The sequence below is a fragment of the Balaenoptera borealis genome, assembly GCF_965194805.1.
Source record: "Balaenoptera borealis genome assembly, chromosome: 3".
NCBI classification, from domain to species: Eukaryota; Metazoa; Chordata; class Mammalia; order Artiodactyla; family Balaenopteridae; genus Balaenoptera; species Balaenoptera borealis.
The window spans coordinates 166,073,639-166,088,909 of NC_138866.1; the positions used below are offsets into that span (position 1 = coordinate 166,073,639).

The window sequence follows — 15,271 nt, forward strand, 5'->3', positions numbered from 1 at the left end:
TTCCACATATGAGTGAGATCATGACGTGTCTCCCCCACCCCCAGCCCCGTATCTGACGTATTGCACTTAGCTTAATGTCCTCCAGTTTCAACATCTATCGTGTTTCTAATACACCATGTGCTGTGTCAATGTTTTTATATTAATATTTTGGAAAATACTTTGCCTTAATTGCAGGGTTGTAGATTGGGTAGTTTGATAAATATGATTCAGATGTGGTTAATTTTTTCTGGTACTTTTTGTATTAAGCAATATTATAAGTAGATTCTAATATTATCCCAGCCCCCATTTTACATAAGCAAAGTGGAATCTTAGTGAGTTAAAACTTGTATAAAATTGCATAACTAGTAAGTGAAAGAGTGTTCAAACCAAGGCTTTGTGATTTCACATTTGTGTACCTTTTTAAAAAAATGAGTGGTTTTCACCTGTGCTTCATAGGTCTAGGGATTGCTGTAGGTGCTACAGCTTGCTAGTCCCTCTCAGCTTGGGATACTCTTGAATTTTATGGTTATTATATTAGAATTGAAAACTAATTTTCTTTATATCAGACTGCTTCTTTTGCCATCTAAAGATAAAGTGTGAAAGTAAGGAAATTCAAATATGAGAAGGAATTGGTCTCCTTGGAAAAGCTAACTTTGGCTTGGTGAACATATGCATGCTGCTGTTATACAAATGTTCCAAGCCTGTTCCCCTCCTCCTCCTGCTTTATTCGCTCACCCTGTCATATGGAGGGTTGTACATCGCCGGACGGGTTGTGATGTGGACTTTCATGATTCGAGTTGGGAGACTGGGGAGGGAGTAAACTCGGAGTAAAGTTTTTTCAAGTAATTTGAAATAGTGTCCTGAATAGTTCTACAGTGTGTGAGGGAAATGGGAAGGATGAAAAAAAGATGATTTTAAGGAGAGTTGTGGACACCATGATGTTTGAGAAAAATATGGAAAGAACTTGAGCCATTTTGAATTTGTTTTTCCCATGAAGGCTGGGAGCCATGTGGGATATTCTTTTAAATAGGATTTAAGCCGGTAAGATAGCTTTAGATTTTTTTCATTTTGTCTTCGCAAGTTTACTTTTTTGGTGAAGATCACCATGGTTATACCATGGAGAACAGATTGGAAAGAGGCTAGATTGGATGCAGGTGGACCAGTTAGACGGCAGATGCAGTAGCCAAGGTGAGAGATGATAGTAGATTGACTGGGATTAAAGTGTTGGAAACAGAAGGAAACAAATTTCTGGTACTTAAGGTAAATGTGACAAGATTTAGTGATATTGGGTATGAAATAAGTGCTAGATGTCTGAACTATATAACTTGATAGAGAACTGAAGTAGGAAGTAAAGTCGACTCTGTGTGTGATTTTGGGCACACTCATTTTGAGGTACCATTGAAATATACCAGAGGAACATGGCAGGTGTTTGTATGATTCTGTAGCGCACAGGAGAGGTCTAGAATAGAGAAAAGTTTATGTGAGTGTAGGAGTAATTTAGACCTGAATGTGGATGAGTTTGCCAAGGAGAAAAGGGGAAGATCCTACGACTAAACCGGGAGGCACCATGCCTGTCAGGCGGCCTTGTAAAGGAGACACAGGATGGGTGTTCGGGAGTTAGGAGCACACCAAGGTGAGTGGTGATCCATCTTTTTTTTTTTTCCTTTCCAGTGAAATCTCTATTTTTCCTTCTGTGGAATAATGAGTACCTAAACTTAATTCCATGTCAAGCAAAATTTAGCTAAAATTTGTACTAGTTAATCTTGTGCTGGAACTGTCAGACAAGGAAGGAGTTTGAGATATGTAGGGGCACACACACAAAAAAATGTAGCTAACTGCAGTTTAACAAGTTAGCCTGCCATAGTTTCATGGATGCTGGTAGAAGACACAAGACTTCTCAGAGACATCGGACTTGATTACTCATGGCAGGAGCAGGATCAGAGTCGTTAGCATTCGTGCTGGTTTCCCCAGCCCCACGCTCCACAGAGGACTGTGAGGAGGGTGAGTGATGCCTGTGGTGACGCCGCTCCTACATTTGCAGCACAGTCTGTTACAGGAGAGGAACCTCCAAACCTTCATAATGGGCAGTAAGCCTGCCTGACCTTAATCCTGGAGGGAGGTGACGTCTTTATTGTGCTAGATAGTGAACAAACCTGCCCTTTGTTCCTGAGGGAGGTATTTCTATCCTTCCTGGCTGTTCGCTGTTCACTGGACAGACATACTTAAGATAGTCTGGAACAAAGAGAGGCAGCGCCTCCACCTACAAGATGCACAGAAACGCAGTGGGCCCAAGGATAATTGCCTTCCAACAGCATTCACCCCTCATGTCTCTTCCTTCTTGGCTTCTGGTAAAATTTCCCATGATTACGCTCTTCATTGGCCACCCTGAGTAATCTATCTGACAGAGCCTGGGACTGGAGCCATTCAGTTTGTCTCATAAAACATGTAATTTAGGTTACGTACTATCAACATGGTAGCAGGATGAGGCCAAACTGCAATCTTGACCTCAACTATGCTCCCCAGGGTCCTAGACCAGCCAGCTGAACAAATACCATAAACCTTCAGGGTCTGCCTTAGAGAGCCAAGTGGCTTTCTCTTTAAGTTTCTGTACTGACTTTCTACTTGACCCAAGTACTGCAGGAGTATTAGGGAATGCACAGATTTGGCCTCGCCTGCAGGAAGGAAGTCTAGGGCAGTTCTGTCATCCATAACGATCCTGGCCCATGAGCTGACACTGACCTGAATGGCTCCAGGGCTGATACGATCTCATTGTTCACCTCAGCTAAAGTCAGGGACAGATTTCAAACTACCATTTCTAATTGGATAACTCCCATTTTAGGCATAAATGCCTCAGAGCAGATTGCACATAATTAACAAGTCAGTTATCCTTCTGGGAGGGCCCCCTCCCCCCTGTCAAGAATAGCCTTACTTTGGAGAGGTCACAGCCGTCTGTGGATACAGGATCTACTGGTCGTGCTTGCTTAAACACTTGAAGGTCTCTTATGATCACCCCTACAGTGCACGTCACCGCATTTCTGGAGGGAAGTAAGGTCATGCCTGGCTTCCGCACGAGTACTCCTGTGAAGAGTGTGGTGCTTACAGGTGTCGTCCGCCCTCCCACCCCCCGACCCCAGGTGGGACCTACTTAGCGAGCACAGGCTGGCAGCTTCTCCAGTGTTGCCTCCTGGACAGCTGGCAAGCCTTAGGGCTCCCAGTTCAGTACAAATAACTGAGTCTAGTACTTCTTTTTGTTTTGGAGGTGTTACCTGAAGGCAGTCAGTCCAGTCTGTCCTGTTTATCTGTGCCACCTGTCAGGTAGCATTCACCTGCCCCTTAGAGATGGCTGAATGATAGCTACAGGAATTGGGGGGCGGTTTGGAAAGACACCTGGAGGTATTGGCAGGTGTTCTGTGTGGGAGGCTCAGGGGCTAGGACCATCTTCTTCTGCTTTCCTAAGATTTTTCAGTGACCTTGAGGAGAAGGATGATCACGTGATCAGAGCTGTCCAGCAGGGCATGGCAGAGCCGGCAGGCAGTTCAGCTTATTAAGGCACTTGCACAATCTGGGAGAGCCGCACCCGGGACTTTTCCTTTGTGAGGAAGGTTCTGGGGGATTCAGAAAGACAGAATCACAAATGTCCCTCCTTCTTAGCTCCTGAGGTTTAAAGTGTTTCTTTCACTGGTGCCAGGGTTGTTCTCCTTCCACTGCTATAGAATCAGTGTGTCCCATTCCAGTCACTAACCTTTCCCTTTTTCCCAATTATCCCTGACCCTCACCCTGACCTTTTTTGTCTGGAAGGGTCAGGTGCCAGAGGGACAAGAGCATTTTTATTAAACTTAGAGATCCTATTATATCTACCACTTTGGTCCACATGGTCCAGTGTAAGGGGATTTGGTGAGCAGAATACTTAAGACCACAGAAGTACAACAAGAAAATTCAGGCGGCTAAACCACAATTAAGTTAAAATTCCCAAGGCCCCCTTTTGGCTGGGCTGCCACCCAAAGGCTGTACCGATCAGGCCAGCATGGGGTCTCCATTAGGGGAAAGAATGAAGCATCACGCTCGGGTGGATCCCAACTGGCCAAGAGGAGACAGTCTCTTTCTGGGAACAGCCACGTTCAGTGACCAACCTGCTTGATGACGTATGTAAACCAGGAAGAGCTAAGGGGGGTATAGTCAGAAATCTTTTAGAGTTGACTAAAAAAAAATTTTTTTTAATTGTGGTAAAATACACGTAACAAGATTTCCCATCTTAACTATTTTTAAGTGTACAGCTCAGTAGTGTTAAGTACATTCACGGTGTTGTGCAGCCGGTCTCCAGAACTGTTTTCATCTTGCAAGACTGAAACTCTGTCCCCATTAAACAACAGCTCCCATTGCTCTCTCCCTGCAGCCGCTGGCAACCACCATGTTACTTTCTGTCTCTATGAATTTGACTCTAGGCACCTCATATAAGTGGAATCATACAATACTTGTTCTTTTGCTACTGCTTATTTCACTCAGCATAACATCCTCAGGTTCATCCATGTTGTAGTATGTGTCAGAATTTCCTCCCTTTTTAAGGCTGAATAATATTCCATTGAATGAATATATATACCACATTTTGTTTATCCATTCTTTCATTTATGGACACTTGGGTTACTTCTACCTTTTGGCTCTTGTGAATAATACCACTGTAAACATAAGTGTACACATACCTCTTGGAGACTGCTTTCAATTCTTTGGGGTATACCCAGCAGTGGAATTGCTGGACCATATGGTAATTCTATATTTAAGTATTTAGGACCCACCATACTGTTTCCCACAGCAGCTGTACTGTTTTACATTCCTACCAGCAGTGCACAAGGGTTCCAATTGCTCCACATCCTTGCCAACATTTGTTATTTTCTTTTTTGTTTGGGGGGGTGCGGATAGCAGCCATCCTGATGGGTGTGATGTCTCATTGTGGTTTTTTTTTTATTAGTTATCTATTTTATACATATTGGTGTCATTGTGGTTTTGATTTGCATTTCCCTAATGATTAGTGATGTTGAACACCGTTTCATGTACTTATTGGCCATTTGTATATCTTCTTTGGAGAAACGTCTATTCAAGTCCTTTGACCATTTTTGAATTCAGTTGTCTTCTGTTTTTGAGTTTTTTAAGTTGATTTTTGAGGACGCTGTTTCAGCACTCACCAATACAAGATGCCTGTGGATGGTAGGGAATGTGGAAGGCCATCACATACTTTGACAAACAACCCATTTTTTGTGACTTTTGTGTTAAAAAGTATACCATTGTCAGATAGCAAATGGTTTGGAAAGTGAAAAACATGACACAGATTAGTGTCAGGGGCCACAGTGGTATGGTTGGAGCCAGCTGATTGGATTTGTATTGTAATACCATAACCTGAAAGAATGTCATCAGCGGTGAGGCACTACTGATGGTCTGAAGACGGGGTTAAAGGTCTGATGTAGCCAGTCTGCTAGTAGCGGGAGATGTGGCCTCTCTCACCATGAGACGAATGGGTCTTTTTCCGGGAGTCACCTGTGTGGGACACAGAGGTTGCCTCTGCATCAGGAACAGAGTCCTTTACTCTGTGTCTGTTCAGTGATGGTCCGTGTGTTGACACATCTGGAGTGGTGATGGATCCACCAGCAGAGATGGCAGTCTGGGCAGTGCAGGCTTCATCAGCAGCTGGACTCCTGTTGGCTTCATCAGACAATGGGCCCTTACTATGGCCCATATTAGTGACCCAGATGGTCTGCTTGGCAACTACTATTTGTCTCCACAGTTTATATGGCAAGTCTTTAAGATGTCAGTCTGTAGTTTTCCAAGTAGCAGACCCAAACAGCTATTACCAATGGGTATTAGCCCCATATCAGTAAAAGTCTAACAAGGTTTATCTCCGGGAATATCAGCCAGATCTCTGAGAACATCCTTGAGTTCTGCCCGCAGAGCACAGCAACCACAAGCACTTTCCTTTCTGCATAGCTGGCACTGAGGTTGAACAGCACAGCAGTCCACAGAGCACCACAGGGTCTCGGCTTAGTTGAATCATTAATGCACCAGGCCCAGGCATTTAGGGGATCCTCTGTGAATCAAGGGCCTCACTGAACCAACAGAATGGAAAATAAATTTTCCCTAAAGGGGTAGCTGCCACTCTTCCCTGTAGAGCTGAGAGGTCATAGGGGCCAGGCTGGCTGCATTCTTGAATATACCAAGTCGAAGGGGCACCTCTGGTGGAGGCTGTTCCTCTTGTCAGACGCTCCAGTCAGTAACGTTACCCAGGCACAGAGACTTGTACTCAGAGGGGTCATAAGGACTGTGGGCCACTAAGGCTGCTAGTGCTTTTCTACATCTGGCTCTTCCCAGGTGGCATAATCCCCTCTGGCTCTTAAGAGCATTCACCGTGCAAGCATGAAAAATATGAATACCAATTATACATTCAGTGTTGGAAGCCACAACAGTAATACATTGAGTTGGTACCAAGAGTCCCACCCAAAAGAACACATTAGCGTCTCTTCCCCACTGTGAACTGCACCCAAACCTCATAGCTGAAAGCAGGTACCCTCTCCCTCCACAGGATGAGGCATGAAGGTGACATGGGCTCCAATATATATCAATCAGAGCTATGAAATGTCCCTCCCCTCCCCACAGTGATCTCGCAAACCCAGGTGTGTTTGATCTTCAGTTCCCCTTGGGGACTGGGAGAACTTGGCCCCGCCCCTAACAGTCTTTCTCTTTAAAGGGTGTAGGGGGAGGCTGGGAGAGAGCAGCTCTGCACCAGTAAACAAGGTGAACTCAGCTTTGAGTGGCGCTGTAGCTGCGAGCACTTGGGGCACCCAAAGCCCTGTGTTGTGTACTCTGTGGCAGGGCCGTCGTCGCTGACTGGCGTCATCCATTTCCGTTAGGGATGCCTTGATTCAGCGGCTACAGCCACATCACTTCCCGGCGGGGCCGTGAGTTTGTACTCCTTGGCCGACTTGGGCTTGGTCCGCACGGGTGGCATCCTTGTTTTTAGGAGTCCGCCTAATGTGGACTGTCTGCTGCTCGCTCCATTGTCAAGAGAGCAGCTCTTCAGTTCTTGCTTGATTTCAGCATAAGGACTAGGAGGGTCTTCTGAAGCTGATAGAATTTAATCTGGATTTCTGTGGGTGAGTTTTTCATTCTGTGGTGAATCATTTGCTAAATCATCATTTAAAATCCACTTTAGTACGGAAGAGCCCAAAGACTAGTCAGTGCCCTTGGGAGATTGTTTCGGGGAAAGTTTCCCAGAAGGGCCAGCACTGTCTTATAGCAGACAGGGCCCACTGCCAAAACCTGAGGTCTTTTATTTATCTCGAATGGGTTTAATGTTGAGAAGACAGACTGCAGGAGGGGCTGAGCACCAAGATAGCCAGGTGTTGCCTTTCTTCTTTAACAAGCATTGTGTGCCCCTCCCACCCCCTCAGTCTCCCCAGCAAACTAGCAGTGGCTAAAGATTCTCCTGGTTCTGCCCACAGTGGTTACAGTTTTCCTTCTTTCACACTCAATATGGATACATTTATGGTGCTCCTGCCTCCCTCTGCCAGACAGATCTTATTACTAGTTGTTTACAGGGCTGACCTGGTGAGCTTGGTGGATAGCTGACAGTAACCAGGGCATCATTCAGGCTGCTCTGTTTGAAACTACTTCCTGGTACTCAGCCTGAAACTGCTGCCCCAGTTCAGCCTCATTAGCAGGCAATGAAGTAGAGGACCAGACATTGCCTGGGGGGGACCATACAATTTGGTCAACATGTTCACTCACGATTCCCGTGGACTTCTCTCAGTTCCTGTTAACTGTCCTTTCATTCCATTTCTAAAAAGCTTTGTCTTTGTCAGCATTCCATCTTCATTACCAAAACTGTCAAAAATTGTGAGGGGTTTGAGATCTTACCCTTTGTGGAAGCTCACAAGTTAGCCTGCATAATTCCATGGATTCGAGTAGAAGACATGAGACTCCCTGTCAGAGACAAAAGATGTCACTACTCCTGGCAGTAGTCAGCACTTGTGTCAGATAACCAGCCACAATTTCTACAGGATACTGCAGAGAGAGCCAGGTGATTGATGCCTGCATACACAATTGGCTGTGTTATAGAAAAGGAACTCCCAGCTTAGGGGACCAGATCTTTTGTAATGGGCAGTAAGCCTTCCTGCCCTTTGCCCTGGGGAGTGACAGTATCTTTATTATACCGGACAGTAAACAAACCTGCCTTTTGCTCTTTGAGGAGACACTGTATCTTCTAAGGCTGTTTACTATATAAATATACAGAACAAAGGGAATCAGTACCTCTTCTCACAAGATGTGCAGAAATGCACATAACATTAAACTTTTTTTCCTGACAATACCTTCCCCACCCCCTTTCAGTTCAGTTCACATACTTACATTTTCTCACCTAGGCTACTGTAATTACTTCCTAACTGGTCTCACTGCCAGTAGTCTTCTATCTGTCCTCAACACCTGTGCCAGAGGGATCTTTTAAAATGCAGACCTGATGATGTCACTCAGTTTCAATTTGTTATTGGTTTCGCATTACTGTTAGGCCAAAGTTTAAATTGTTGAGTGGTTGTGTAATTATTTCTCATGTGCTGACTACTACCCAGTTTTTAAATGTTGGCAATTAAATAAGGGGGAAAAAAAAACCTTTTTAAAGCCGTAAAGGCCAGTACTAGATAGGCTGCAGATGTGTAGGCTGCATGCTGCCAGATTGGAACCTCTGGTTTTATCTTTTTTTTTTTTTTTCTCTTACACCTTTGTCTGCAACATGTTCTTTTTGCCTTGAATAATTCACATATTTGCCTCATATTTTTATTCATTTTTTAAAAACCTACTTACTCTATAAAGCCTTCTCAGCCTAGTTGGACATCTTGCTCTAAATACCTTTAATTTCAAATAAACTGTGCGTGTGTCATTATAGTACTTAATCTAGTTGTTATTATTGATTTTTTTTTTCTGGTCTGTATCCCCACAAAATAAAGTGTAAGCTACACAGAGCAAGAGCCCTCCCTTTCCATACACACCAGGTTTTTAGGAAAGAAAATTGCTTTCCTAAGAACCATTTTGTAATCAAAACCAATAACTTAGTTGGTGCTTTTAATCACCTTTAGATAGTCCATGTTTTGAGCCTGAAAGATATTAATTTGCTTAATTTTGACGGGGAAGATACAGTATTATTCACTGGAAAATAGACATGTGATACAGTCTTATGGTCCATTATATGTGGATATCGTATATATTATTTACTCTTCCAAATAATATTTTCTTGCTTTGTTCAAATTTAAAATATAGACTGTGGACATTCATAAAGAGAAAGTGGCTCGAAGAGAGATTGGTATTTTGACAACAAATAAGAATACATCAAGAACTCACAAAATAATAGCACCTGCAAATATGGAGCGTCCTGTAAGGTATATTCGGAAACCTATTGACTATACAGTTCTGGATGATGTGGGCCATGGTGTCAAGGTAAGCGTTTTATATTATATTAACTTGAAATAAATTGCATATCCAATAAATATTTTGGATAGGAAATATAGTGAGAAAGCTGATTTTCTTAAAGAATTAATAGATTCTCTTAGTAATTAGCATTACAATTTTCATAGAACATTTATTTAATACTAGTTATGTATTATACTAAGCTTGGGGCAGAATTTTACCTATGCAGTAGGCTGTATTCAAGAAGATATAAAAACTTAAAATGGCCATTCATTTGTTAAGCCGTTTGAATCCTAGACTAATGTTATAAATTTGTGTTGTGAATGCCAAGTCTTGTTTTCACTACTGAATGAATATTTAAGAATAAAAAATGTATATGCTTTCCAGAATTGGTTTAGAAAGTAATTTATAAATACTTTTACTCATTTATGAGTAAATATGTGTGTATTAATACATCTGTGTGGATGTGGATATAATTTCAGCAGTTTATGCAAAATGAAACAATTGTGTGTAATCTTGTTCTGTGCATCACTCCCCACTCTCCCACCACCCGCTGCCCCAACAGGCTTTTAGGGAAGGGATTGTTTGTTGCCCTTGTCCATTTCTTAGCATGGCAGAATTAGCTGTTCTTGAAGGATACCTGTAGCCTCTCAACTTTTTAGATATTCATGTGTTATTTTGGAAGCATCCGGAATGACCTGAATTCTGTAGCTATCTTTGCTCAAGATAAACTATTCCTCTGAAATTTGGTAGTCCCTTTCTTAGAGGACCATTATTTGATTTTGTTTCTGGTCTCCAGAATATTTATAATAATTTTTTTAGGGGTCAGCTAGGATCTTGAAGCTTTTCCTAGCTGGTTACCTGCCTGGTGCTACTGCTGGATTTGTTGCATTCTGACTTATCTGGGGTTCCTGATCAAGAGGGGGTATAGCTGGCAACATTGCTCTTTATTCTGCTCTTCTCAGAGACTATTGGAATCTGCCCTTCACTGTCAGCCTTGGAAGGTGGAACACTTTGCAAATGTAGAAGAGGTTACTTGTTTCTTGTATTTTTACCCAAGGATGTAGCTAGGGTTGTCTAAGAGCTTAAGTTCAGTTTTAATTTAAGGTATTTAGACTAGATTGATTTACAGAATTTGAATTTTGAGAATTTGGAAGAACTTATAATATTATTACCTGCCTTGGAAGTAAAAATTACGTATATACACATATGTGTATACATACACATGTGCACACACATTCTCACGCGCTCACTTCTTCCCCTTTTGCTTGATTTTTCTTCCTACCAAAGCAATATACACTCATTAAAAAAAAAAAATTGTCACCATATTAGAAGTGATTATCCTCTATTATCTCCCCACTAACAATTGTGTTTAACAGTTTAATACATAGTACATAGCAGAGTATAAAATGAAACCAAATTTTACAAGGAAATTTTGGGTGAGAAAATTTAACGATTTTATTATATATGTATAAATGAGAAATGTAAACAGCATAATATATACTGAAAGTCTGCAAATGTGAATTTTGACAGTCTACTTTTTGTAATGTGGATACTTTAGACGCAGGTTTTGTTTTTTTTTTTAAGTTTTTTATTGTAAAATATACATAACATAAAATTTACCATTTAACCATTTTAAGTGTACAGTTCTGTGGCATTAAGTACATTCACATTGTTGTACGGACTATTTTGAAATATTTTTTTGACCGTGGGTAGGTGGTCAGTGAGAACAGTGTATCTCAGAAGCTGATATGTGGCTTATTTGTCCACATTTTGTTTCTCTGATATACAAATACATACAGTTTTTTTCCCCCAGTAGTCTCATTGCAGCTATATTGATCCAGTTTTATTTCCCCTAAGAAATAATTGTTGACTTAAATATTTCTAGAAGATTGTAGAGATCTGTGAAAGTTGGAAATTTGGGTAATAGTTAATGAACAAATGCCAGGGCCAAAACTACAAGGAGGAAAACTTTAGATTTATTTTTAAATTAGTGTCTAAAGCACTTTTAAGGATTGGAAGACGCTGTACTTACAGTTCTAGAATTATTTTCTTATCTTTTGCCTACTTTTCTATTTAGAAGTTTGTTTTCTTACTGATTCGTAAGGGTTCTTTTTTCTATCAAAGAAATTAGCTCCTTATATTTTGGCAAATGTTTCCTCATCCTGCTGTTTGGCTTTTGACTTTGATGCTTTGGTATTTTAAACAAATATTTACAGGATGTTAAAAAATCGTATCCAAATATATTAATATTTCTTTTTTTTTTTAATTTATTTATTTATGGCTGTGTTGGGTCCTCATTTCTGTGCGAGGGCTTTCTCTAGTTGTGGCAAGCGGGGGCCACTCTTCATCGTGGTGCACTGGCCTCTCATTATTGCGGCCTCTCTTGTTGCGGAGCACAGGCTCCAGACACGCAGGCTCAGTAATTGTGGCTCACGGGCCCAGTTGCTCTGCGGCATGTGGGATCCTCCCAGACCAGGGCTCGAACCCGTGTCCCCTGCATTGGCAGGCAGATTCTCAACCACTGCGCCACCAGGGAAGCCCCTAATATTTCTTTTAAAAATTATTTTATTTATTTTTCTTTCTTTTTTTTTGGGGGGGTGCTGTGTTGGGTCTTAGTTGCGGCATGCGGGGTCTTTGTTGCGGCGCACAGGCTTCTCTCTAGTTGTGGCTTGCAGGCTCTCTCGTTGAGGCGCCTGGGCTCAGTAGTTGTGGTGTGCAGGCTTAGTTGCCCTGTGGCACATGGGATCTTAGTTCCCCAACCAGGGATCGAACCCACGTCCCCTGAATTGGAAGGCGGATTCTCTACCACTGGACCACCAGGGAAGTCCCAGTATTTCTTCTTACAGCTACCAAGTTTTGTGTTGTTTTTTACCCCCCAAGATTAATATGCCATCATAGTTTCTTCTTTCATGACGTAAATTTTAGTGTTTTGGTATTTGTATTATTCATTTAATTGATATTTATTGTGTTAATGCATTTTATGCTATGAAATAGATGGTACACATAAGTTTAGTAAGAATTTAAAATATGGAAAAAGTGTCTTAAGGTAAGTCTGGTTTGACTTTTGGAAACAACGTAAGATATGGATAAGAGAATCCTTGCATAGAGAGACTACCAGAAAGTTTGCCTAAAGGAGGATAAAAAGAAGATGAACAATAAAGTTCATCCTAATAAAATAAAAATAAAAATACTAAAGTTCATCCTAATAAAAGGAAGAACAAGGTTTCAGAGTATGCTTAGACTAGAGAAGGCTTGAGCACTTAGTAGAAACATTTAAAATTATTTCTGTTAAACAGTTATAATAATTAATAGCTTTATAGCCTGGTTCATAACTTATGAAGGACTTTCCACGTATGTCTTTGTTTTCAAGCCTTGAAAAGACCATATGAAAAAGACCATATGATCTAGGAGTTGTTACATTTTATTAATGGAAACACTAAAGCTTTATAATACGTAGGAATGGTATTTTTAAAAGGTTTCGATTTTATTAGAGGAGTGAGCTAATGAATCATTTCAGAGAAAGAATTGGCATCTTACAGACTTTTGTACCTGTGGTATGCAAAGCTTATGATCTACTTAGGGCTTGCAGGTAGGTAGGAATCAAAGAGAGTTCTGTTTTCAACCTAAGGTTCCAAGGAAATGGTAAACTGACTCATCCATAAATGTAAATGTTAAGGAAATGAAGTGAGATCTTAAGGAAATAAAAAGCCTAGTTTTGAATGTGTTTGGGGGACACTGAAATGGAAAAATTTTGTAGGCTGCTAACAATTATATTTTGAGTTGTAAGGTATAGAGATCATTTCCTTCCAACACTAGCTAACCCCAACACGTCTGTATACATAAACATGCACTTAATAGAGGAGGCTGTGCTCCATAAGAGGTTAAAGGTTACACCATTGCACAGTAGCAGAGTTCAACTAGAATTTTCATTCCCAATTAAATTCTCCTTTCATCCTTTCATTTGGGACCAGTTTATACTTGTATGCTGTTTTTTTTGTTTGTTTGTTTCTTGTTCACTTGAAACAGCAAATGAGGGAAGATGTGTGGTCATATTTAGAATATTTCTAAGTTACTTTAGAATAGTATTTAGTGTATTATAATGCTATCATATTAATAAATCTTATCTTCAAGGATAATAAGGTTATTCAAGTTTAATTTCTAAATCCAGGTGTGAAATGTAGTGGCTAGGTAGGATTCCAGACATTGTTTAATCAGGATAAAAATGAGCCATATTATTCTAAACAAACACCAAAGAATACCAAGATTCTGGCACAGTTTCTAGAAATGAGAATATAAGTCAAAGGATATTCCATTTTTGGATGATTTCCTTAATGTTGCTTCTGTGGTCACTTGAAAAATGATAGATACATATTTAGAATGGCAGGTGTTATGGAAAGAACTTGAGACCCCACGCCCCACCCCAAAATGTAGGAAAAGACTCTGCAACCTGAAGATATTTTTTTCTTAAGTGGCGTGGTACAAGTAGGATGCTTTGTACACATTATTTCATATATATAAGCTAGCCAGTTTTCATAGAAGTAGCCTTTAGGATCAAAGGAGCTTTTCTTCAGTTTTGAATTATGGTCAAACTTGTTCAGAAGAAAATTTAGAACTAAAGCAACATATAACTTTCTACTAGTGTTGGCCTGGTCAGGATTTGTATTCATAAGCTACACATGAGAGGGTATCCAGACCGTTTGCTTGTTCCTTAATTAGAATCTGGCTAAGCTATTATTGTGCATTGTAATTTTGTTTTTAAACACTGAGGTGCTAGGTCCTTTTCTGAATTTGGAAAACAAGCTGTGATTTTGAATTTTAACATTTGCAGTTTATCACTCTTTAAAATACTATACTACCATTCAAATAATGAATACTCATACATGGGCATTCATTATCCAGCAGTCTTAGGTCTTGTACACTGATGTATTAAAGTAGCCATACATTTAATGAGGTATGGTGTTTGTGTTTAAATTAAAGTTTGTTGTTTAAATCATCTATGATTCAGTTGGATTAATTTCATAGGATAAAATACTGACCTAAGAAATTACTGGAGCTGCATGAGATTGGCATAATTAAGTGATTTCCTTATGAATGTATTATTTTGAAAAAATATGTGATACCCATGAATATTTCCCTTTTGCTTGTGGATATCTTTTCTTTACAAAATATTTGAAATATGGCTGGGTAAAAGCTTATTAACATGAATTGAGTAACTGTAAATGTAAACCTGTCCTACAAGATATAACTTATCTAGAATTAATTTCTACTTTTTCCCCCCTTTTTTTGCAACGTAAAGTGGCTAAAAGCCAAGGTAAGAGTTACTACTTATCATTTGATCCACAGTTTTCCCTCTATATTGATAGAGGCTGCAGAGCCACTAAAATTTGAAAACTTTTCCTATGTCTGTCTGCTTTATCCCCATAGGATTTATGTAGATTAAATATACTCAAACTCAGTTCAAATCAGCAACATTTAGCTTGGATGTGTTAATATATCAAAGATATATTGACATCTGCATTTATATAGGAACATTAATTTTGCTAACATTTATTGCTTTGCTCATTTTTTGATAGTTGCCTTGCTTTTATTGACTTACAATTAGGAGGTTTCCCAGGCATTATATATGACTTTGTTACTGAGTTGTTGGGATAGAGATGATTTTTTTAGATGAATATTTTAGCAAATTGACACTGAGATCTGCAGTTTATATTCATGCACACATTTCAAAAGTTTTAAGAAACCCAGCATTTGAATTGCAGATAAGTTAGATCTCAGTGAACATTTTTAACAATAAAATAATATATAAAATTCAATAATCTCACCTGTATTTTTCAATAAATTGGTATGAAGG

General features: G+C 40.1%; 1 protein-coding gene across 20 annotated transcripts in view; it reads left to right on the top strand.

Annotated features, from left to right (window-relative positions):
- Nucleotides 1-15,271, top strand: part of ABI1 (abl interactor 1) — a 97,219-nt gene that overhangs the window by 59,423 nt on the left and 22,525 nt on the right. For 11 of the 20 annotated variants that reach the window (XM_082385541.1, XM_082385545.1, XM_082385542.1 and 8 more), the window contains one exon: nt 9,271-9,447. In XM_082385541.1, coding sequence (XP_082241667.1) covers nt 9,271-9,447 — 177 coding nt within the window. Of the gene's footprint in view, nt 1-9,270; nt 9,448-14,716; nt 14,732-15,271 lie in introns of all 20 variants that reach the window. The other 9 variants (XM_082385538.1, XM_082385540.1, XM_082385528.1 and 6 more) reach the window with 1 other exon arrangement.